Source organism: Athene cunicularia (genome assembly GCF_003259725.1).
Source record: "Athene cunicularia isolate RWA chromosome 1 unlocalized genomic scaffold, athCun1 chr1_part2, whole genome shotgun sequence".
NCBI lineage: Eukaryota > Metazoa > Chordata > Aves > Strigiformes > Strigidae > Athene > Athene cunicularia.
The window spans coordinates 5,873,462-5,896,332 of record NW_020799092.1 but is presented as its reverse complement, the minus strand read 5'-3'; the positions used below and the strand labels follow the sequence as shown (position 1 = coordinate 5,896,332).

The following is a 22,871-nucleotide window of genomic DNA, read 5'->3' as shown; positions in this document are numbered from 1 at the left end:
ACTGGCCAAAGACCTACAGGAAGTTTGTAGGGAATATATCACCTTGTAGTGAAGCTATATCTCTAGGCTCTCCCCCTCTTTATTATTTTTTTCCTCAGATATATAAAAGTAACAATGAATATTTATTTCATTTAAATATTTTATAAATCAGTCTTTATCAGATAATAAAGTGATAAATACTTGCTTACAGCCTGTATTTTAGGCCATTGAGGACGAAGTAGAGAAACTGTTTAAATCATACGTAGTAATGAAAAGAAGCACCTGGTGGATTCAGGAATCTATCGCCTGTTATAACAACACGGTAGTCATTGTTCCTTGTGTGTTTACCATGCTCAAGTTCAGTCTTTCTGAAAAAGCTCATAAGTCCAAATAGCTGTTAAATGGCCTCTTTCCACAAATAATTCTCATTCTGCAGGCTTGAAAGCTTTTCTTTAGCTTTGTAGGTCAGGTTTTGTCATTTAATAGTGCTCTGGAGAAATAAAGGAAAAAAGAGCAGAAACAGCTTCAGTGGGGCAAGCACATACAATGTATGTGTGTGAATACTGGTAGTGCTTTAAAGTAGGCAGTAGCTTGGGGGTTGAGATGTCATTTTGCCTTCTCCTTCAAGGAGAATCTGTCAATTCATTCAGCTGTGCCTAAATACTTTGTATCTTGTTCAGAATATTAGGAATAGCATGGACTCCGATGGACTTCAAAAGAAGATTTTGGAGCTGTCTAAAAATGCATCAGAGCTTCAAGTAAGCATGTCATCTCTAGAAGGAATGAAAAGACAGCCTATAGCTTATTTGGGTCTAGTGAGGGGAATTTCTACCTCTGGACAGTAGACAGCCATGAACCTGTCTGTATAAAGAACTGCAGTACAATCATAGCTTGGATAGTGTGACAGCTTTGACTAAGTTGCTGTCTGGAGGTAAAAAACTGGGCTAATATAAACAATCCGCAGTTCCATTCTTTCCTCTAAGTTAAACCTCTAGGAAACCTTTTCTCTCCTCTTTGAAAAAAATGTTAGAAAGTCATGCTTTGCTGAAATTATTATCATGGACAGACAAGAGGAAACAAAGGTGACTGAAAGCTGAGAAGTTTTTCACTTTTACCTGGATACATAATTTGAACTTTGAAACAGACCATGCAACATATTTGAAGAAGAGTTTGGTTTTTCTAAGCAAGGAATCTTGATACCCTTATTCCCTTCCAAGTATGAGATAGGAACAGACTTGTATGATAGTGCATACTGAGTTATTCTTGATCATTTCATTCTTTAGATCCAAGCACATATCTATGAGAACACCGTGGTGAGTAAAGAGGCAATCTTGATCCAGGTTAGTTGCTTTTACTTCATTACTGTATTGACTGAAAATACTGACTGTGGGATGATTTGTAAAAAGCAAGGCAATAGTCTTCACTGTGGCATTTTTATTTCTACTGTTCTCACATTACAGAACCTGATCCTATAAATGGGTTCAGAGTAGGCAAGATCTGATTTAGGACCTGGTTATAAGTCAGCATAATTAAAGGTTTCAAGATTTTTCTTTTCAATTAAAAAAAAAATAATCACAACCTATTAAAACAAAGCAAACTTCAGAAAACTGTAGAAAGACTTCTAAATGCTACTTCCTTCAACAACTGGTAAAAGTACATAACTGCAGAAGATCCTTCCATTCATATCTTTTACTTAAAGTAAACTTTAAATTTTGTGTCAAACCAGAAATAATGATTCAGAGCCCATTGGAAAAGCAAATTTATCCTTTCTTATTGCTGAGGTGTAAATATTTAGGCTTTGCTGAAGAATGAACATTTCTGATGTTGTTTTTAAACTTGTATTTTGTATTAGAAAATAAATACATGAGACTACATAAGGGTGTTGGCATTCTCTGGATTCATCAATTATGCAAACATCCTTCTAGGCTAATTTCTTGGATTTTCTATTTAGCAGAACATGTTCTAAATCAGCTGATGAAATATTTGACTATTAGGCTGTCTGCAAAAATGAGTGCACCTGAGTTCAAATAATGAGAGAACCTAGCTTCAGCATGATCTGGCAGATAATTTTGTAGCTGAGTGGTTTTTTTTAATAGGATTTTTTTTCTTGCCAGAAGCGCTTAAGTGCACAAATTTTTTCTTTTTTTTTTTTTTTAAATAGCTTTCCCTTTCTCTTCCTCAAATGATTCAAAAGCTTTTTTGGCTTCTGTAATATTCTTTTGTTTTAAAAAAGCTTTTTTATTGTATTGGCTAAATGGGAACTTTGAAAACAGTCCACTAGACTTCATGTTCTTGTAGGTAAAGGTGACTGCTTCTTACAATCCTGAAGAAGCTGGTGTGAAAAACTGACTTTTCTTGGCATTAGGGTTTGTGGGATAAGGATTTACCTGTAACCTAAAAAACCCTCTCATAGCTCTTTATCCAAAGATAGATTGGATAGGATTGATGGTCAGTGAAAATTAGTGTGGAAACCTTTCTTTTCCAGGCCTGCGGAAGCTATGCGAAGATAGAAAATACTTTAATTTTTTTTCCTTCTTTTTTTTTCTGGGGGGAAGTGGGGATGGTGTGTGTTTTTTAGTTTTGTGGTGGTTTTCTGTTTTTTAATTTTCAGCACCATACATCAGTTGTCTCTGCCAAGGCTAGAAACCTGGTTCTGTAACCTCACTTTTCTTGATTAGCTTTCTGTGTATTTCATCGCTTTCAAAGAAATATTTTTAAAGAGGAAGAGTAGGAACAAGTCCTAAAGGGGGTGAGAGGACCAGAAGTCCTACTTGAAGTTCTTAATTTCTATAAGAAATGCTTTGTTTGTGCAGTGTCTTCTATTGTAATGGCATAACATGATTGAAGCCTATTGCTAGTTTGTGAAGCTAAGAAGGCTGCTACTTCTACTAACTCCTCAGTCTTACCATGAGGATTGATAAATTCTGTATCATCCCTTCCACTAGGCCTTCTGCAGAACCCTTCACTCTATGCCTTTAATCACGAAAACGAATGAGAGTAAACTCAGAACCTTGAAACTTGTTTTAAGGGTTCATTGGGATTAACACTCATGCCAGTCATAATATAGTCCAGATTATCAGCTAAAACTAGAGCCCTTCTGTCCAGTTTAATCTACTTTTGCTGGCATAGAAACCAGGTAAGTAATAAATTAAAACACAATAGCTGGAAAGAGTTTTTCTGTCTCCTTAGTTTAAGGAGTTATATAGAAAATGTTTCCCGAGTACTTTGTTAGACAATATGCAAGGTAATTGACTTGATTCTTTTAAATTTGACACTGTATTTATTATTGTGAAATCAAGATGCTGCTCAAACCTAAATTGCATATCTTATTGGTTACAAAGCATCATGGCCATAAGTATTACAAATGAACTTCAATGTGCTAGTTGTCAGGTTGTGTACTTTTAAAGGTTCTTTTCTCTACAACCTCTGCAGAAGGAGCAGGACATCAAAGAACTGAAGTTAACCATTGTGGAGTGCTCCTCAATAATAGAGGTATGGGACTGATTTTAGTTTTGACTATGAGGAGAAAGCATGCATATCCTATGCTTATTCTGCATGACAAACTAACACTCTAACCAGGTCTGATGTATGTTTTAGACTTTGCGGGCAGAAAAAAATAAGCTACTGGAGAACATGCAACACATGCAGCAAGAGCTGATCTCGTGAGTATTGTGAACAAGTCTCAGGAAATGGAGTTCCTCAAAAGTACAAAGAGGCTGATACATTTTTTTTTTTTCCTGCTTCTTTTAGAAATGAGTTGAGTTTCCCATTGTGTAAATTTAACAGTAATATTCCTGAAGGGATGAATTCACTGCACTGTGAACTGGAACTTGCTCAGTTTTCTGAGGTATGAATCAAATCTTTATTGAATCTCATCCCACTTGTCTTGCATCAGTAAAGGAAGAACAAAGCTCATTCCTGGTAGATAATTAGTAACCTTGGAACTTAAAGCCATTAATCCTAGCTCTCAAGCTTAGAATGTGTTGTCCCAAGTACATTGGAGAAAGTCCAAAGCAAACAAAACACTGATATCTAAAAAAATGAGACCTACAAAGTAAATCTGGAAGAGTTAGGGTTACGCATTTAGCTAGCAGAACAGACTGATAGAAGATATGAGTTTTCAAATATATAAGGGCTATTATGCTGGAATTATGCAGTTATAGTCTGTTTCTTGTACTGCTTATACTGGACATGAACAATGACTTTCAATTGCAGGAGGGAACACTTCTTTTTCCATGCAGTCTAGTGTAGTGAAAAAGAAAAGTAAGCATCTTGACAAGGTTGTGAAGTTGCAATCTAATTTATTCTTTAAAAACTCTGATAAGCATTAGGTACCCTAATCCCTTCCCCATTATCAGGTACAACAATCTTCAGAAGTCCTGTCCAGCTCTTTTTTTTTTTTCTTTTTCCTTTTTCTTTTCTCTTTTTTTCTCTGAGGTCTTTGGATAGTGACTTGGAGGCAGACAGAAGAGGCATCCTTCTGATGAATCTGGTGCAGGCTGACAAAAATCTTAGTACTGTGGCTGAGCCTTTTGGTTTGGAGTTAGTGTCCCCACTGTCCTCTGCAGAACACCCAGCAGGTGGCTTGGTGACCTTTGGGAAGCGCCCTTTTGATTAGACACACTTCACATAATCAGAGACCAAAATTCCAGTGTTTACTGTTCCTATAGCTTTCCAGCACTTCCAACTCCTAGAAAAAAATATTTACATGTAAATCCAGAAAAAACTATTTACATGTACATTATGGTTTTGGTTCAGATATCTGAGTTATCATGTGCTCATTTCCCTAAAGACATTCCATGGAGTCCCATCCTTTCCTACAGTGCTTTCTTCCCTTCAGATGCAAGCTCTGCAGCAGAGTTGATAACAAATATACGCTATTGCAGTGAGTTTTCTTGCAAGGCTTCACTGTGCTGCTACTTCCTTTTGTACATGGTACATTTGCAACAGGAAAAATTCTGCTAATGGACTAAAACTACAGACCCAGAAATAGGAGGTTGTACTTGGCTAGGCAGCTCTGTTTCAAAAGTAACATATCCTGTATTGCAGCTCCCCACAGCTGCAGTGAGTCACTGCATTTACCTCTCAAATGCTGTAATGAGATGCACTTCCACCAAATCACCTGTAAAGCAAGTAAGGGCTCTGCTTATTCATCACTTGGTAAAGCTTCTGAATAAAGATAACTAATTATTGACTTTCTCTTGCCTACTCCTGACGTGAAGATATACATTAGATCACTCAGCAGCTTGGCTGCCTTGCTTTTTCAAATTCCCATGACATGAAGGTTTTGAAAAGATTTTACAAGCTTCAAGTTTCGGTAGCTCTGACCTTCTGGCAAATACCATGCAGGGATACTTCAGAAAAGTCTAAATGTCATTGATGCTGGTTTGTAATAAGGAGATGTCAAAACAAGCTAGTTGGCTCTTCTATCTCTTCAAAGATTACCAAGGCTGAATGGACATCCCTGGATGAAACACTGGACCGTGAAGTGCTGGTTTTACTTCAGGGACCTGAATATGAGGGAGAAAAATTTAAGAGTATCATGCAAAACCTGGTCAGTAGCAGATCTTATGTGAATAAGGATGTGGTCTTCTATCAGCCTTTTAATTAGGATTTCTCCAAGCACTGTAAATTAGATTGTGTTTGTTCCTTTTGAAAAAAATAAAAATAGCTTCTTTGGGGAGGGAGTGAGTGCATGCTTACTCTAACAATATCACTTGGCACATACTCTTAACACAGTAATTTATAACCTGGGTAATTCTGGGTGGCATTGTGTCAGGCTAGGAATACCAGGGTTTGGATTGAGAGTTCTTTGGTTTGGTGTTTCGTATGTGTGTGGTTTGTTGTTGTTTGGTTTTCCCCAGCAAGAGGAAGCCTCTGAGGCAGAGGAGCTTGTCATGACTTCTTTACAATGTGTAAAAGTTCCTGATGTGAACATGCAACAGGCTTGGGAAAGAAAACTTATGGTAAGCAACTGTTTCTCTGAAGCTATTCTATGAAATTGTGTGGCTGTGCAAAAACTTAAGGTGGGTATCTTACTGCTATGTATATTAATTACTTGAGATTATACCAGTCCAATTTGAGGTCTGGAATGGCTGTATGGAGAGAAATAGAATTTTTAACATTTTTTTTAAGGAGAAAGGGGGTGGTTGCTCTTCACTTAAATGCTGTACTTTTCCTGACTTGTTTTGTGCAAGATCTCATTTTGTTAAAACTATGCTTGAAGGAAAGGGTAGACAAAGCAAATCGATTTCAAGAGGAAAATGAGGTCAGATGACAATACTGTATTTTGTGATCTATGAAGCTTTTCGCCTACTGCATGTTTCTGTATGCCTTGAGCACCATCTTCCCCTGTACTGAGTCTGACTACAGTACTGGATGATTTCACTGTCAAAAGGAGGAGGGAGATGGCTTTATAAGCAGATTTCTATATCAAAACCTTCATAGGGTTTGCTTTCTTTTGAAAGGAAAAGTTTTCTGCTTTTACTGGACAAGCTCCACAGGAAAAGCTTCTAGGCTTTAGGAAACTGCTGGCTCATGCATTGTTGTAACTTTTTGACATTGACTAAAATATTTCTCCTTCAAAGATATCACAGTTGAAAAATGCTTGTAAACTTACCATTCATGTTGGATGAAGCTTAAAAACTTTTGGTGTGAGTATTGGCATTAATCATGGCAAATTAATCCTGTTCTGGCTCCTAGAGAGTGATGTGTTTGGAAACTAAGCTAACAGAGGATCAAGGAACAACAAGATTCTTAATAAAAAGTCCTGTCCTTCTGGGACCTGTGGGGAGGAGAAGTGACTTCATGTCAAATGTATTGTATTCACCAAGCTAGAACAACCCAGATATGTAGGAAATATGGTATATAGAACTGAATAGCAGTAAATCCAAAAAAAGAAATATTCAAAGTAGTTTCTTCCAGCCTAAAAGAAAGCTTTCATAGAAAAATGAATTAAATCTTGGACCATGCACTATCACTTGAATCCTAAACACTTCCGCACCATTTTCTGTAAAATATATCATGGACATGTTTTGCTGGGTTTTAGTATTTTTAAGTATATTTTAACATATTTTAAAGTAAATTTAAAATAAATAATTTAGTAAATTTTAAGTGTGCCTGTATTTTTGTGTGTATGTATATGTATTTAAGTGTGTATATAGATGATATTAAAAATTTTTTTGCCCTTCTGCTGGATGATAAGACTGGCACATGTGCCCTGGTAAGCCTATGCCACTTGTCAAAACCATGACATTTCTAAGAGCAAGTGCTGCCTGCCTTGGCTGAGAAACGGATCTTCAGGATGTGGGCATTTGCATACAGTGGCATTCCATGTCATCCTAGTAAACCTATCTAGCAAAACTGTTCAGGCTGCTTTTTTTTTTTTTTTTTTTTTTTTTTTTTTTTGGTAGCATGATACTTGATGTGTTATGCTTTTTTTTTTGTTTGAAGCTCATGAACAGCATTAGACTCTAACTTGCAAGTAGATACCGTGGCATGTATTTGTAGGGTTGATGTTTTCCCCTTTTTGAACTAATATAAAATCCCAGAAATATGAGCCTCATTCTTACCTGACTTCTGTTTGGCTCTCATTAAGCATTCTTTAAAAGCTAAGGACTCTATTTTGTATGTTCAACTGAACAAGTCAGAGAAAGAGGCCAGAATTATTCTTTTTCAGTACTTTATGCTGCAAGACATTGTTCAAAGAAATGCAGAGGGTGCAGTGTTATTTTAATGCTTTATTTTTACCCTCTTCTTCTTCTATCTACAAATCAGAGGTAAAACTAAAAGCCTTTGTCACAGGGGTCATCCCTTGGGCAGATTTCACCTGCTAGGCATGTTTAGCAAACTGAAATAAGGATATTTTTTTTTAATTATTATTATTATTATTATTATTCAGTAATACAAACTCAAATTGCTGCCAGTGGACTTAGTTATACTTTGAGGAAAGGGTCACGGAAGTCTAAATTATGAGTTTTAGGGTTTCTTGCAAGATGGTCATTGTTAAAACTTCCCTTTATGAAATATGTTTTCATTGTTGTATCTGGGCATCTTGTGATCGAGTTTTTCTGGGGTAAGTTGTAAAGATTCCCTTCTGCACCATGTAATCTCCTGACATGCTTACAACAAATATTTGCTAACTATATATTTGTTTTACAAGGGATAAAGAGGTAGAGGACTATCTGAGTACCTTACATCTGCCAGAAATAATGGCTAAGGATGACTTTTGACTTAGAAGTAACCTTTTGAAAAAAGTGGAAGCCATTTGTCATATTGAACTAGCATATGGAAGGCTTATGTTTTCTTGTGCAAACTGTTATGCATTTGCTCCATCTTAAAAAAAAAAAAAAAAAAAGTCTAAAAGTACGAACACTTGGCAGGAGTCTAGCCTGTCTGTTCTCACATCCTGTCAGATTCAGGAGCTGGAAGGCACAGGTTTGAAGCTTAGGTAGCTTTGTTAGACTGCCCAAAACACTGTCTTGTACAAAACAAACACCTGTTTCTTCTTTATAGTATCTTCCATTGAAATGTATTTTTTTTTTCCTCACCTCTCTCTTCCCCAACCAGATGCTGTGCATCAAAAATACACTAAATATTGTCAATCTTTTACCTTTTTTATTGCTGATAGTATTGGTTGTAGGTGATGAAACTAAATGGTGGAGCAGGAAATCAATTCTAATCATGTAAATTGGGGCTCTGGTTTACTCTCTGGCTCTGCCTATCTAACCACATGGTGACTAAGTTTCAAAATTCCACAGGCTCTCAAGCAAGAGCTAGGAGAAAAGAGACACCTTTGGATGCAGAAACTTCATCTGTTGCAAAAATACAAAGAATCCCTAGATAAGGATTTTATTCAAATGGCAGGCAACTTGAGGAGAACCAAGACAGAGGAACTTCACCTAAGGAGAGAGCTCTCTGCCAGGTACCACCGCAAAGCATGTGTGTCTTGATTCTGTTGGTTGCTTATCTATTTGGTGTGTGGGGGGATTGTTTTGTTTTTGGCTTGTGTTGGGTTTTTTGCCTTGTGGAACAAAGTTTACTAAATTCTGAAGACTGTTTTCAGAGAGGAAATTATCTGCTGTTTTGGGGAGTGGGTTTGGTTTTAGTATAACGTTTACACTATGTGGGAGTTAAGGTCTGTGTCTGAAGTAACACGATCTTGGAGATGTCTTTGAAAACATCAGGGAGACCACAGACTGAGCAGTTAAAGCAAAAGGGCGCTGCCTATCTAGCAGGTGCAACCATTATATAAACTGCTGATTTTGTGAGAAGCAGAAGACCTGTAAAATATATGCCTGAAGGTATTATTGCTTTGGGACAAAATTTCTAGCCCCAGACAATATAATGTCTTATCAAGGGTATAGTTTCAATTAGTTATCTCATATGAAAATATAACTTCACATTTTAGTTTATTGGCACATGGTTCCTGCTATGAGTTTTGATATTACAAATGTGGTAGCAAGAGACAAGCAGGTGTAAACCTCTGCGTGTCCACCCTCCCTCTTCTCCTCAGACATTCAGGAAAGTAGCTAGTCAAGGGGTTTTTGCCAGAACAACTAAATTTGTTGTCTTTGTGGAGCCCAGGCTTACTCGGTGTCAACCTTCTGCTATGCTACACTGAATGTACATTTTTTGCGCTCATGCCTTTACCTGGGATTGGGGTTTAAGCAGCTTTCTAGGGCTTACCATGCCTGAGAACTAATGTGGAGCAGTCATACTGCACTTTTGCCTGACTTATCTTCCATTTAATGTTGTTAATGTAGACCTCCCACATACTTTCCTTTCACTTGGAAAAGAGCTGATAAAAATAAGGGTGGCTTAGTTTCTTAAAGCTGCCTCTCTATCAAAATTGTTTGTGGTGCTAGCAACAAGAAAAAAAAACTATGAAGGTGAGTTAGCGAAGAAATGGGCAAAGAGCTTCTGCAGGGAAAAAGAAAGGGTTCTTAGAAAGCCATGATCCTTAGCACTGGTTCTGATGGCATCTGCTTGCTGTTAAGTGAAATACCTTCTGAAACACTGGGAAATGAATCTGAAAGCTGTGTATCTGCAGTAATAGCTCCAGGGTATCTTTTCTAGAATGACTGACTCTATATCTGATTGCATTGTCTCATCGTTTGGGAGAAACAGCATTCTTTTGACCAAATGGCAAAATTTTGCCCCGCTAAGCTCTTGCTCTTTGAAAGTTCTCTGGATATTCCACAAGCTTCCACCGTGGTACCCAGCTGGCTGGGGCTGACACAAACCAGGAAAAACCTCCATCCCCTTCCTAATTCTGGGAGCTGCTGTAGAAAAGCTTTGTCTGCCTACTGGCTTGAATTGTGCTTCGCAAAAAGTCCCTGGTGCTGCATCCTGGGGAGCTGCAGTATGTAACAGCTGAACGTGGTTCTGGATGAGTGTCTCAATGATGAGCATGTGTCATCTCCTGGGCATGCCTGCTCTAAAACGTCAGTAACGGATTGTGGTTTGTGCTCTGTCACCCCACAGGCAACGTGAAATAGAAACTGTCAAACAGTTACAAGAAGAAACTGCTGGCCAGGCAGAAGCCCTTGGTTTAGAGCTGCAAAAAGCTACAAAGCAGCTTGAGGATGCCAGCAAACAGGTAAGGGACAGTCTAGTTCCTCCTACACAGGAAACAAGCAAACATGCAAAAGGCTATGTACAATGCATTGCTGGTCTTGGGGAAGAAAATCACATGTTCGGAATGGAGTGCCTCACTGCAAAAGTGGAACCAGCAGAGGAAGTAGAATTTGAGGGGGTGGTGACAACAGTTTGCTGATGAAAGAGGCAGCATTGCATATTTGTGGTGGCTTAAAAAAAAAAAAGAAGATAAAAAGCCCCAAAAATAGCTTCCATACACAGTCCACCCCAATGTAAAAATGCAGAAGTTCACAAGGAGCTTTATCACTTCCTGAGAAAGAACAGAAGCAGTTTGGTTTCATTTACATGAACTGTAGAAGCTCCTTGTGTTAGCCAGGCTGTTTCGGTGTTCTGTTTTGTTTTTTTCTCTTGTATTCCCTTCTTTATTTTTTTTTCTTAAATATTGCTTTGTGCTTAGGCAGAGGATCAAGCTGAAGCCTTTCACTCTGCTTGTGAGGAAGCAGCATCCCTGAAATGCAAGTTAGAGGAAGCCATTTTTGAGCAGCAAAAACTCAAGGATGTAAATGCAGCTTTAACAAGCACTTGCGAGTTGCTCCAAGAAAAGGTGGAAGACGAGAAAAGTGAGTAACTGCTGGCAGTGTGCCAGCATTCACTCTTGCATGGGCAAATCCTTTATGGTTTAGTTATAGCAAGGGTGAATAGGACAGACCGGCAGGTCATACAGTAAAATGCTCTGTATGCACTCTTCCCTCTCTCCTCTTCCCTCTCTCCTCTTCCCTCTCTCCTCTTCCCTCTCTCCTCTTCCCTCTCTCCTCTTCCCTCTCTCCTCTTCCCTCTCTCCTCTTCCCTCTCTCCTCTACATCAACACCTCAAATGCTTAGGTAATTAAATATTGCAGTGATTTTCAAATTCTGGAGTGGATATCACTGCTTATAGGGGGGAAAAAAAAAAAAAAAGAAAAAAAAAAAACAAAAAAAAACAAAAAAACCAACAAACCTGCCTTAAGCCCACTGAACTTTTGGGCTCAGGTATGCATTTCCAAGGGCAATCTGACTAATGCTCAGCAGATACGTGCATTGTAAACAACTTTATGTGCAACTGCTCATGTTGCTTTCCTGTTTACTGTTTCCTTCAAAGTGTCAAGTTCTATTTTTTTGGCAAGAGGCATAACAATGGAAATAGTATGTAATTTTTCAGCTCTGAGTACACAAAGATCTTCTGTAAAGAGAGCTAGAGTACATGAAAAGAGAGAGAATCCCAAACTTGTGGAAGAGACTGGTGACACTGACTTAAAGAAGAAAAACCAACAAAACAAAACCAAGACTCCCCAAAACAACCACTAATACTCTAAAAATGGCTGAGAATTTGGCTCTAAATGACTACAGGTAGTTTGAAGAAATACTTTTCTGTAGATTAAATAAAAATAAACTGGTAGATGAGTAGAGAAGTTGCCAAGTGTTATGAAGAACAGGGCTGACAAGGATGGGAGTAGGGGAGGACAAGGCTTTATACTGGTTCCTACAGAAAGTCAGGCAGGTCTAGTGACCCTTCTGGGCTGTGGTGTCTTCCCCACTCACTTCGCTCCTTCGCCTACCTCCTCCCACCTGCATGGTAATAGATGAGAGATTAGGGAACCTGTTGGCCAAGGAAGTTACTGCTCAACCTAAGTCAGTCTGGCAGAGCTCCTTTTATGTTTCAGATGTCTAACCATGCCTTGGCACTAATTGCTACAGCCTTCGTCCAGTGAAAAAGCTGAACAAGATAGTGAGACCTGCCTTCGATTTTTGCTTAGGCACTGAAGTGACAGTGCTTACAAAATCTCCTTTCACCACCTCCAACCCCCCATTATTAGCTGTGGTATAAAAGCTGTAATAGACTTGTATCAAGGTAGAGGTCATCAGAAGTGGAACCTAGCATTGTTAAACTTGAACAAAGAGTGTTTCTAAGCATAACATAAAACCCATTAACTTTAAAAATTCTGTACTGGATGTCAAATTGGAAGGACAAGTGCTTCTCTTCTAGTAAGTCATAATGGAGTCATCCATTTCCACAGGGAACTGTGGCACCTTCACTCTGATGATATGGGGAAGCATTGCCCCCCCTTTATAGCAAGGGGAAATGTTGTAACCACAGGGAAGAAAAAGTGCTTAGTGTTTTCTGTAGGGTAGAACTCGCAAACCAAAATGCATTTTTAAAATCCTCTTTCCTGTGAAAAACTGTTATAGGTATAAATAGACTAAAACAAAATGCAGTTTGTGATGGGCAGTAGTTGGGTTTAAAGACACTAAACATTATCAAATTATAAGGAACCCTGCAAGACTTGTAAATGTCTCTTCACAGCAACTGCTAATGCACTGAGATGGGAACTTCTTCAAAGGCGACTCTGTGAATTGCTGTGTCAGGTATGATGCTTGTTTTGTGGGAGAAGAAAAGGTAAGCTTGCACAGGAGGTGCTCTGGTGGAAGGACATCTTCAGCTGAGATAAACTGCAAGTAATTTGGCAGCATCCGATTTCTTCTTTTCTAATATGTACGTAACTGTGGAGGCAGTAAATATTATGTACTGATCTGCACATTATTATTTTCCTCCTTCAGCCTCCTGGAAAAAATGGGCTAGAACTTACATGTGTGGTGTTTGGTTTTTGCTGTAAAAAATTATTGGTCATCATATCAAATGGGGCTGAGGGAAGCTTTCCATGATGCATTGATGTGATTTGTCCCCACAATCAGCCCTCTCTTCTGCACAGACTTGAAAACAAATATTTAAAAATCTCGCAATAAAATATTTTTCAGTATCCAGACACTGGAATAGGCCGTGAAACCGTTATTTCCATTGTGCCCCTCTGTGGAAGTATGCTGGAAATTATATAACTCTGTGCTTTGCTTTGAATAAAAATACTTTCTTCAAGTTTGGAAGGGGGTGGAGGGGGAGACATTGTGGGAAGACTTTGTTCCCAACTGGCTCTAGTAAGGAATGCTATAGCTCAGGGTCTGAACAGTCTAGATTTAACGTAGAATAACAATGTATTCTTAAAGACAAACAGAAGAACCTAAAGTGTATCCTAGGCTGTAACAGAGGCATCAGGAACAGAATCAGAACTGTTATTCATGTGCAGCCAGTTCAAACCTCTATTTGTGCATAAAGGTCTGCAGAATTAAAGCCTGAAAGTAGCAAGGGGAAGTAATTGCATAGTTTTCCTGATAGCTGAAAAGAGTTCATTTAGAAAGATAAAATTCCATTTTGTTCATAGTTAGTAGTACTGTTCCTTCTTTTTAACTTTTTTTTTTTTCTTCTACGTCTGCCTGCCTTAAACTGTTTCTCTATTGCAACAGTGCTGTGCAGAGTTAGAATCTGACTATGGTCTGCTTCCCACGTCAGCTGAGCCGGTAAAAGGGAAGGTAAGTGTGCTTGCTATGACCATTGCTGAGCCTGTTAAAATGTGATGCTAGTTTTGTTTGTTCCTATTTCTTTTCATGGCCTTTAGGAAATAAATAACTTTCTTTGTGAGAAACTTTGCCAAGTTAAACAATCAGTAAAAATAATTTGAGATACATATTTATGTAAATATGCATTCATATGTATATACACATGCAAAAGTATATTCAAAACATTACTGCAAAACCAGTTTCCTATTGCTTCTGAACAGTCACTGTGACAAAATAGAGGCATTTGATAAATTGCATTTTGAGAAGGATCAGATTCTACAATAGGTTTACAACTTCCAACTTTTCCATTTTTTCATCACTTAAGTAACATTAGGTCAAATGCAGCTGCATTAAGTGTTGCTTCAGAAGTTTCCTCTAGCCATCTTCAGATAACACCTCTTCAGCACTAAACATCAAGCAAGTGGTGTGCATTGAGGGGCAGGAGATGGTGGGGCAATGCTTTGCCTCTTTGTGGCTGAGCCAGAGCTGTCCTTATGCTCCTGCTGAGGGAAATGTGACCTGTGTAGCAGGTGCTGTACATGGGGCCAGTGCTCCCCTTCTCAGTCTGACTGGTTGGCTTGGCTTGACTGAAAACATTTTGGTTTGGGTTTTTTTCCATTTTTGTGTGTGTGGTTTATTTTTTGGGGTGTTTTTTTGTTTTTGGTTTTTTTTTTTTTTTCCCACAGGGTTTGGTTGGGTGGTGTTTTTATCTTGGGGGGTGGGGTGGGGGGGTGGTTGTCTCCTGTCTTGCTCATCTTGCCTGTTTTTGTAGTATCTGGTCCAGACCTAGTTTGAACCAACATGTCTGTTGCAAATGTAAAGTTGAATTATTCTCCCTCTTCCTGTATGTGTTCTGTCTATTAAGGCTGTGAGTTTTTCTAGAAAAAAAAAGCAATAGATGATGTATTTGTGTAACTGTTGGGATTAAAATACACAGATGCAACTGCATGCATGTGTGGGGGGAGTTGGTGGTATTCAGCATTATTGAACAGCAGCAGTACTTTCTATTTTTTGATTAGCAGCTTCATTGCTCTAAACAACTGTGGAGTGAAGGACCCATCTTGTGCTCTGAACTTCCCAGGACACTGGCCTCAGATGTTTCATACTGCCATAGTACATCTCTGCTAGGTAAGACCTGGTGGTGTTGGCTATTGTTCTGTCTCCTAAAGTATAGGAGGAGTTGACAGGTGGTATAGAACAGTATCACTGGTGCTAAACATGCTGACAGGTTATGGAAAAGCTGTTGTCAGCTTTAGCCTATTGCATGCAATCCAGGAGGCTGAACCATGTTTATAATGCTTGCAATTAAAGGCCTGAAAAGGTCTGTCAACCTAACAGCAGTCCCCAGAAGCTTAAGGAACTACTGGTATCGATCATACATCCAAATATATTCCTGACAAGGTGGACCAAGAGGGCTTGAGTTCTGTTCTTCCTGTTCACTCTGACTGGCACACACTGCAAGCAATGTCCTGCTACTTTGCTGCTGAGCTGAGGTCAGTCCTGGTTTAAAAAGTTGAATGGGTAACATATCTGCTGAGAATCAAATAATTGTATTTGTTGATTTCTCTTGTATTCATAAGCTGTTCATACTTCCCTGTGCCTCTTGAGCCTTATTAACATGAAAAGCAACCACTGATAGATATGCATTGCAGGGCCATAGAACTGCAGAGTGCTTTGGGATTTTATAGACAGAGCACTTCTTCCAGAGTAAGCTGGTACAACGCAGTGTCTATTCTCACACAAACTATAAAATGCTTAGATGTAATTCTGTGCCATACTGGGAGAAACAAAAGAAAATCTTGCTTGACTGCACATGCTCCTTATAAGAGCACTACTATGCTGCTTTGAAAGGGCTGTTTCAGTGGGCCAGCTCAGAGTGTTCTTACAACTTGCTGTGGTATCATGATCCAGACACAATTAAGGCTCGTATTCTCAGCTTGCACCAATCAAGTATTGATACAAAAAAAAAAGATGATCTGTTTCCCAGACCTCTCTGCCAAACAAAACAATTCACAACAGCAAAGCTGTCCAACATGGAAATTTCTATAACCTGACTGATGGAAAATCCCCATCCCCAGGTGCTGCAGACCTTCCATCTACAAAATACTTCTAAGGCCACATAACCTAATCCTTTCATACCAAGGTGGAAGCTGCCTAAATCTGTATTTGGTTGGTCTGCTGCTTGATTATTTTACACTTAGTCAAAAACCGACAGGTGACTAAATCCAACTTTGCCAATGACCTCCACTATTCATAATTGTTGCTCTTCACAGATGCTCTGACCTTGGAAACCTCATGTTTGAATAACTTTCGTGTGCAGGGCTGGGATCAGCCTTGTAGACAGAGCTCTGGCAGCTGCAAGTTTGAAAGCTGTGACCTGGGACATCCATCCACTTCAGATGTGACATTGGTGGGGTGCAAGTAAGACAGTAAAATAACCTCTTTGGGGTGAAGGGTGGAAGAGTCTATGGGATTTAGCAGGTTCCAAGGGAAAGCTGTGTCCGCAGAACATGCCAAGTTCAACAGCAGAGCATCTCTCCTAGGAAATACTGGACACTCAGTGGTCAGCTAATAGTGTCACAGGGTACTATTTGCTTCTATTCACAAAAGTAATATTAAAATTTTTTAATTAAAACAGCTGGTATAACCATCAGCCAAATACAATGATGGTGTTTCCATGTCATGCTGTAGAACTGAGGCATGATGTAGGCGTTCTTGTGTCTATTTTCAGTATTTAACTCACAACTGACACTCGCATTCAGCAGCCAAAATCCTACTAGCTTTGAGGAGTCACTTTTTTTTTTTTCCCCCCAGAGTTTACAGCAGGAGTTCTGAGGTCTTTGCTTATTGAGCTGCCTCCTTAAATCTTTAAAACTGAGATTGAACTGCTTAAGATTATGAAAGCTAGCTACAGTGAATATGTTAAAAAATAAGGATGTTCCTGGAGATGCAGAGGCAGGCAGTCTGCAGGAAAAGACTCAGCAGCTCTTGAAGCTTTTGCCACTGGTTTTCTGTAGAATTGTGTAGTGTGGAGGAGGCTGGGAGAAGGACTGGTGATGGTTTTTGCTGTTCGGGGGAGGAGGGATTGATGTTAGTGATGAATTTGTCTTTCTTTGAGAGACCAGCTGTCTGACTATACAGATAGGGGTGACTTGGTTGTTATGTGCTTAAGGAAAATGGGCAATATATCCTACTGTTGTTTGGGCAATATGCAAATAAAGTGTGTATTGCCAGGTGGAAAATATGCTCTGCTGATAATCATACTGATGCAGACCTTCCTGTTTCCATTACAATGATGAACTCTTCACTTACTGAGGTGAGTGCTATTGCTGATGCCCGAGATGTGGTTTTGAATGGGTTCAAGAATTTAGTGCCATACTTGGATCCCGATTGAGCAGCTATAAATCAGCACTGCTCCAAGGTGAATGGAGCTGGCATCTGTCAGCAGGGTGCTATGACATTTTGTTCTGTGTGGGGTAGCCCCTTCTATTGGGGCACACTTCTGGGATAGTTATAGACCAAAACATCTTAATGTTTGTGTGCATCTGGGTCATGCTTTTAGCTAGGGAGTATTTTACATGTGATTTCAAGGCTTGAGATAGCACTGTTTCTGCAGTAATGCTCAGTTCTGCCAGGGAAGTCTGAGTGATTATTGCTCTTTATCCACCTGCAAGAAGCTGCAGGATGTTTTACTTGTGAATGCTGCCTTTCTTTGCACTTTTTCCTACAGCTGCCATGTAACAGCTGAAAAACAAATCTTTCCTGTATGAAAACTTTCCTTCAGCTGGTGTGCTCAGATAGGCATTTGCTGCTGTATTGAATCCTGCACCTACAGCCTGAACTGTCAGTTCGCTTTCTTGTGGCAACAGCAAGATGAGCTGCAGCTCGGCACACCTAGCTGTGCTCTGTGCTCAGTGCCACAATACTCACTACAGAAGTCTAGACCTCAGGGTGCCACCAGGGTGTCTAGCTTTACAAAATCCAATGTTGGTGGTGATGATGGAAGAATACTGGTCAGTGGTTTCCATGAACCTGGAAAAATAACCTTTGCAAGACTGATGAGCAGGCATCCTCAGACCTACTCTAGCTGGTGTGTGGTACTTGCAAGTGTAGTAGTTGTTCACTTACGGCAGCAAATCAAGGCAGAAAGTGCAGTGAGGGTAAAAAGCAAGAGTGGTGGGGCTGCCTGTGGTTTTAGCACACTGTTCTGCTGGGGTAAAACAGGTGAGGAACTCCTCTCTTGTGCTGCTACTACTTAAGCTATTTTAGAGAGTAATCTCAAGGGCTTTTGCTTTATCCAGTTCTTCTGGAAAGTCACATCCTTGCAAAGTTGTTTGAAATGCCTGTGCTTCATTGCTCTGTAGCTTTCTGTAACTCCAGCTGGGCTCAGAAATGTCATTTTCCATTTTTGCTTTTCTTCTGCATGAATATTCTAGAGGGAGAAAGTTAAAATCTTAAGGCTTGCCCCAGAGAAAAAGAAAATGGGCTGTGTCCAGTATCTGTTCTAAAAACTGTGACATGCAGCAAAATTTGAATATCCACATTTAATAGGAAAAGTCTCCCTAGGTTTTTTGTTACACTGGTTGCAGATGTGTCTGAGCAGATCAAGCCCTTCAGCATGTAAGTGACTCAAGTTATTTTATCACAGCATTGTGACCATAGGAGTTTAGGGGCTATTTATTAAGAGCTCTTGTGAGAGCTAGTTGAAGCTTGAGCTTTTTATACTTGTTTTGATTTATAAATGCAAAAGTAGTATCACAGTCCAAGAAACGGTTGATAGGCCTTCTGCATGTTAATGCTTGTTTTGGAGGAGTTATACAAGACTGTGGCCAGAATTTGTCTGTTGCGATAGCATATTAATATTGCAAGGATCCTCTAATTGAAATGGAGAGGGGAAGTGATTAGGAATGTACTGGATTAGGATCTTTTTTGAATCAGTCCTTTTATTAAGAAGAACCATTCTCTAATGCCCTATGCAAACACATTTTATTAGGCAATCTAGAATGTGGGTGTTTCTTGTTTTTTTCTCTTTAAGTGTACCCTGTGCAGTAGGAACTCACAATCCTAATAGTCAGTATGGGGTTTTAAAAACTGAATTAAGGATTTTCCTTCATTGCAAACAAGCCACTGACCATGTGATTACCTGGGGAGAGAGAGAGAGCATGTAGAATACTGTAATGCTGTAGTCTGTTTCAGGTGATACATGGATTTTTTTTTTTTTTTTTTTTTTTTTTTTTGCGTGTTTGTTTTCATTCCAACATACTATTCATTTTCACCTTCTCTTTCCCCAACACTCCTCTAGACCTAATGGCCAGAACAAAGCATGTACAATGCTGTGCTGCCTTAAGTTTAATAGAGAATTCAAATAAGAATAAAAATAGCCTGAATTTGCATTAGAGGAAACACGCCGCTGACTGGGGCAAGGATCTGTGAGTGTGATTGAGCTCTGATGGGTGGGGGAGTGGGGAGAAGAGAAAAGGCACTTGCTGATGCTGGAAGCTGTTGATTACTCTCAGAAATGACTGGGGGCCTTGGTCACCTCCTTTCCTACTTTGCTGGATTTCCTGAGTCTTCTGAGGACATTTGAGGCAGGAGGAAAGATAATAGAACATAGGTGATCATTTGCTGATATGTTTTTTTTCTCTTGTCCTGCCCCCCACTTCAGTAGTGCTCTTGGACACTTGATATGTAGGGAGTTACCAAAGCTGTCTAGCCTCATGCCTTCTCTGCTTGGAGATAGGTTTACTTTTGGGTTGGTTTGGGTTGGGTTTTTTCCTCTTCAACTGTGGGTGAAGTTCATCACAAGTCATTACCGACCTAAACCTTTAAACCTCTGTTTCACCCTGTATTTTCACCCATAAAGGGAGATCAATCTATCAGTTGAATAAGTAAGCTGGAGTTCCTTGGGGTGAAATGAGGAAGAGGAATATTTCTCATTCAGTATTTCCCTTGCCATATTAAAAGACTGAAGAGGATGTTGGCATTGTCTGTGACATAATAAGACTCAGGTCCAGAACTACATTGTAGTGGTTGAAAAAACATGAGCAAACCTAGACTAACTACTGAATTCCTGTCTGCTGTTTGCATACAAAGGAGAAGGCCTGAAACCTTCTGAGCTGGCTAGGTCATTGTTATATATAGTATTGAAAATCAGCATCATTCAAAGACAGACATTAAAATGTACAACACAGCACACAAGTTCTGTGTTCTGAATCATCTGCTCTGTTAAGCTGTTAATAGTCAACACTTTTATTTACCTAAACAAGTCTGACATCTATAGCCAACTGAAGCTCTGTGCACCTCACTTGTAGGGTTTGAGGTCAAGACCTTGAAAATGGATGTATCTTGATGCATGGCATTAAGATAGAACAGTGGTGTGGTAACACCTGTTGGTCACTTGAGAACGTGTGTTAGAAGCAAAACATGAAGTCAGGAACCAAAATACATCTCTAAGTACGATATTCCCGAGACAAGATTTCTGCGGAAATATAGTTTTCACTCCTAATGATGATAACATACTAAGCTACATACTGTATGTATGGGTGGCTTTGGACTAGCAGAAGAATCTGCATGCATTTAACATCTAGTTCTTTGCTGCTGAAAGAATTTAGGCACAGCTAGGGGAATTATGGAGACTTTGACATACAAATTTTCTACTCTCATGGCAACCCTTTCCTTGATACTAACTCTTCTCTCTTTCATTAAGATTGACTGTGCAGAGCCAACACTACCAGCCAGTCTGATCCCATCCAGGTCAGGTTTTGTGCAAGCTTTTAAAAGTCTTTATGAAGATTATACAGTATAGATGAGTATCTGAAAGAATTTTGTTTTGACAGTGATCACTTGACATCACCCCAAGTTCTTACATCCTCTTTGGAAAGCACCACACCAGTAACGGGTAAGCCCTCAATTTGTGTCACAGATGTGTAAACTGTTTGCACTGAAAGTCTTCGAAATAGATATGCTCAAGCCTGCACACTTACTGAACAGCAAGAGCTCTGTCTTCTGTTGTCTGATATTACAGGCTTTCTTGCTATGGAGGAAAAATCACCCAAGTGCTCATGTGAGAAAGAGGAAGATGTGCCGACTTCTGCAGCAATGGAGAAAAACAGTGATAAGGATCCAGCTGCTCCTGTATCAGGTAGAGTAACTGCTGCAGCACACTGGCACTCGAGCAATGAGGAAACGCCTTGCTTCCAGCACATCTTTGAAGTGAGGAAACTAAGTAAAAAAAAAAAAAAAAAAAAAAAAAAAAATGATGATAGTGTTGGGGTTTTTTTTCTGTTGTTGAACACACTTTGGCCTGTGGGTGCTCTCAAACCTCCCTGAAACTCTGAGTAGGAATAAGGCTTTTCCTGCTTGCAGGAGGCCAGTAGCCTACAGCACTGCAAGAAGCAAACATGAAATAACTTAGTGAAATCTTTCTTGCTCAGCTGGCAAAACAGGGTGCGAGTACTAAAACCCAGGTAATTTTGGGAGAAGAGAGAAGTTTTCATGGTTTTAAAAAGTTTAGTGACATAGCTAGACAAAGTATCACTTTCTTTTCTTTCAAAACTGATGCTCACCACAGAAGAATAATCTGGGATGGATCAAGAGGAGAGATGAGGATAGAGACTTTTGTGTATGGTTCTGTCTTTTGCTATAGTCATAAACACCAAGAAGAATTATTCTTACCAGATCTGATGGTGCTTCTTCCACTTAAAAACTAAAAGCAAAACAAAGCTGGAGTGTGTGTACATGGTGTACTTAAGCTACTTTAAAAAAAAGCTGTTCTGAATAATCATCACAGAATATGTGTACATGGTTGTTTGTAACCATTTTTCTAACCTTTACCTAAATAGAAGTAATTTTGTCAGAATTTCTTGCTTGGTTTTGTTTCTTTAGTACTATCTTCCTGAAATTTAATTCAGTCTCCTCAATTATATGTATTTTCTTTCTACTAACTTACCTTTACTGTTAATTTTTATATGTGGTCTAGGTGTCTTTGGCAAGGAGGAAACAGATATGCAAAACAGATCAGAAAGAGCCCAAATAGCTTTAAAGTCTGAAAATCCTGCTGCTTGTTGTACATCTCTGAATAGAAAGTGTTTCTAGTATTAGAACAGAGACACTGATGAATCTCCATGTGTGGCTTTTGCTAATGCCACACAATGTCTTCCAAAGGTGCTTGGGAGACTGGTTAGATACTCAGGGCTACTGCAAAAATCAGCAGGGACAAAAGGGAGTGCTAGGTACAGGTTCTTAGTGTGAAGGATGAAAAGCACTTCAAATCTGCAGCTTATTGTGCCATTTCTTTGGTCTGCATCTTTGTGGGGGTGTATGACTACATAAACAGCCAAAAAAAAACCCCCAACCTCTAGAAGTTCTAAAAGGTATAAATAGTTACCAAAGTTACTGCTACACAAGAAATTAGTGTGACTCTCAGACTTTCTTCAGTTTCTTAACTACTTTCTTTTAAAAATCTTTAACAGCTGATTTCCTGGAGGTTATTTTTGCCTGCTTTAAAACTTTTCTAAACTGTGGGACAAATTACGTTTGAATTGGCATAATGCGTTCCTGAACTTCCCAGTTCATTACCGTTCCTCTTCTGGCAAAAGGAGGTAGTTTTTGTTGGCTCAGTCAGCACCCTGATAGTTCAGGTTTTAGGTACAAAGGACAGTCCAAGTGTCAGACTATGTTTGAAGCTTATGGACCCCTGAAATAACACAGCTGTGTGCAGCCTGGTTATGCTCGAGCTCCTCAGTAACAGCAGCTGAAGTAGCATCTATTTCTTGACGACTTCTGGTATTTTGTAATGTGCAAGAAGATAATTAGAAATACCCATCACTTCTGTTAGTTTGTGTGTGGGATTGATTTTTTTTTTTTTTA

General features: G+C 39.3%; 1 protein-coding gene across 1 annotated transcript in view; it reads left to right on the top strand.

The window, feature by feature from the left end:
• LRMP (lymphoid restricted membrane protein) overlaps positions 1-22,871 on the top strand; it is a 42,358-nt gene that overhangs the window by 11,793 nt on the left and 7,694 nt on the right. Inside the window, exons 10-27 of the mRNA XM_026867754.1 lie at positions 660-737; positions 1,263-1,319; positions 3,412-3,471; positions 3,577-3,641; positions 3,730-3,826; positions 5,420-5,551; positions 5,844-5,945; positions 8,739-8,902; positions 10,465-10,579; positions 11,036-11,198; positions 12,919-12,980; positions 13,911-13,976; positions 15,023-15,131; positions 16,277-16,424; positions 17,238-17,319; positions 20,710-20,756; positions 20,840-20,901; positions 21,028-21,144. Coding sequence (XP_026723555.1) covers positions 660-737; positions 1,263-1,319; positions 3,412-3,471; positions 3,577-3,641; positions 3,730-3,826; positions 5,420-5,551; positions 5,844-5,945; positions 8,739-8,902; positions 10,465-10,579; positions 11,036-11,198; positions 12,919-12,980; positions 13,911-13,976; positions 15,023-15,131; positions 16,277-16,424; positions 17,238-17,319; positions 20,710-20,756; positions 20,840-20,901; positions 21,028-21,144 — 1,726 coding nt within the window. The remainder of the gene's footprint in view (positions 1-659; positions 738-1,262; positions 1,320-3,411; positions 3,472-3,576; positions 3,642-3,729; positions 3,827-5,419; positions 5,552-5,843; positions 5,946-8,738; positions 8,903-10,464; positions 10,580-11,035; positions 11,199-12,918; positions 12,981-13,910; positions 13,977-15,022; positions 15,132-16,276; positions 16,425-17,237; positions 17,320-20,709; positions 20,757-20,839; positions 20,902-21,027; positions 21,145-22,871) is intronic.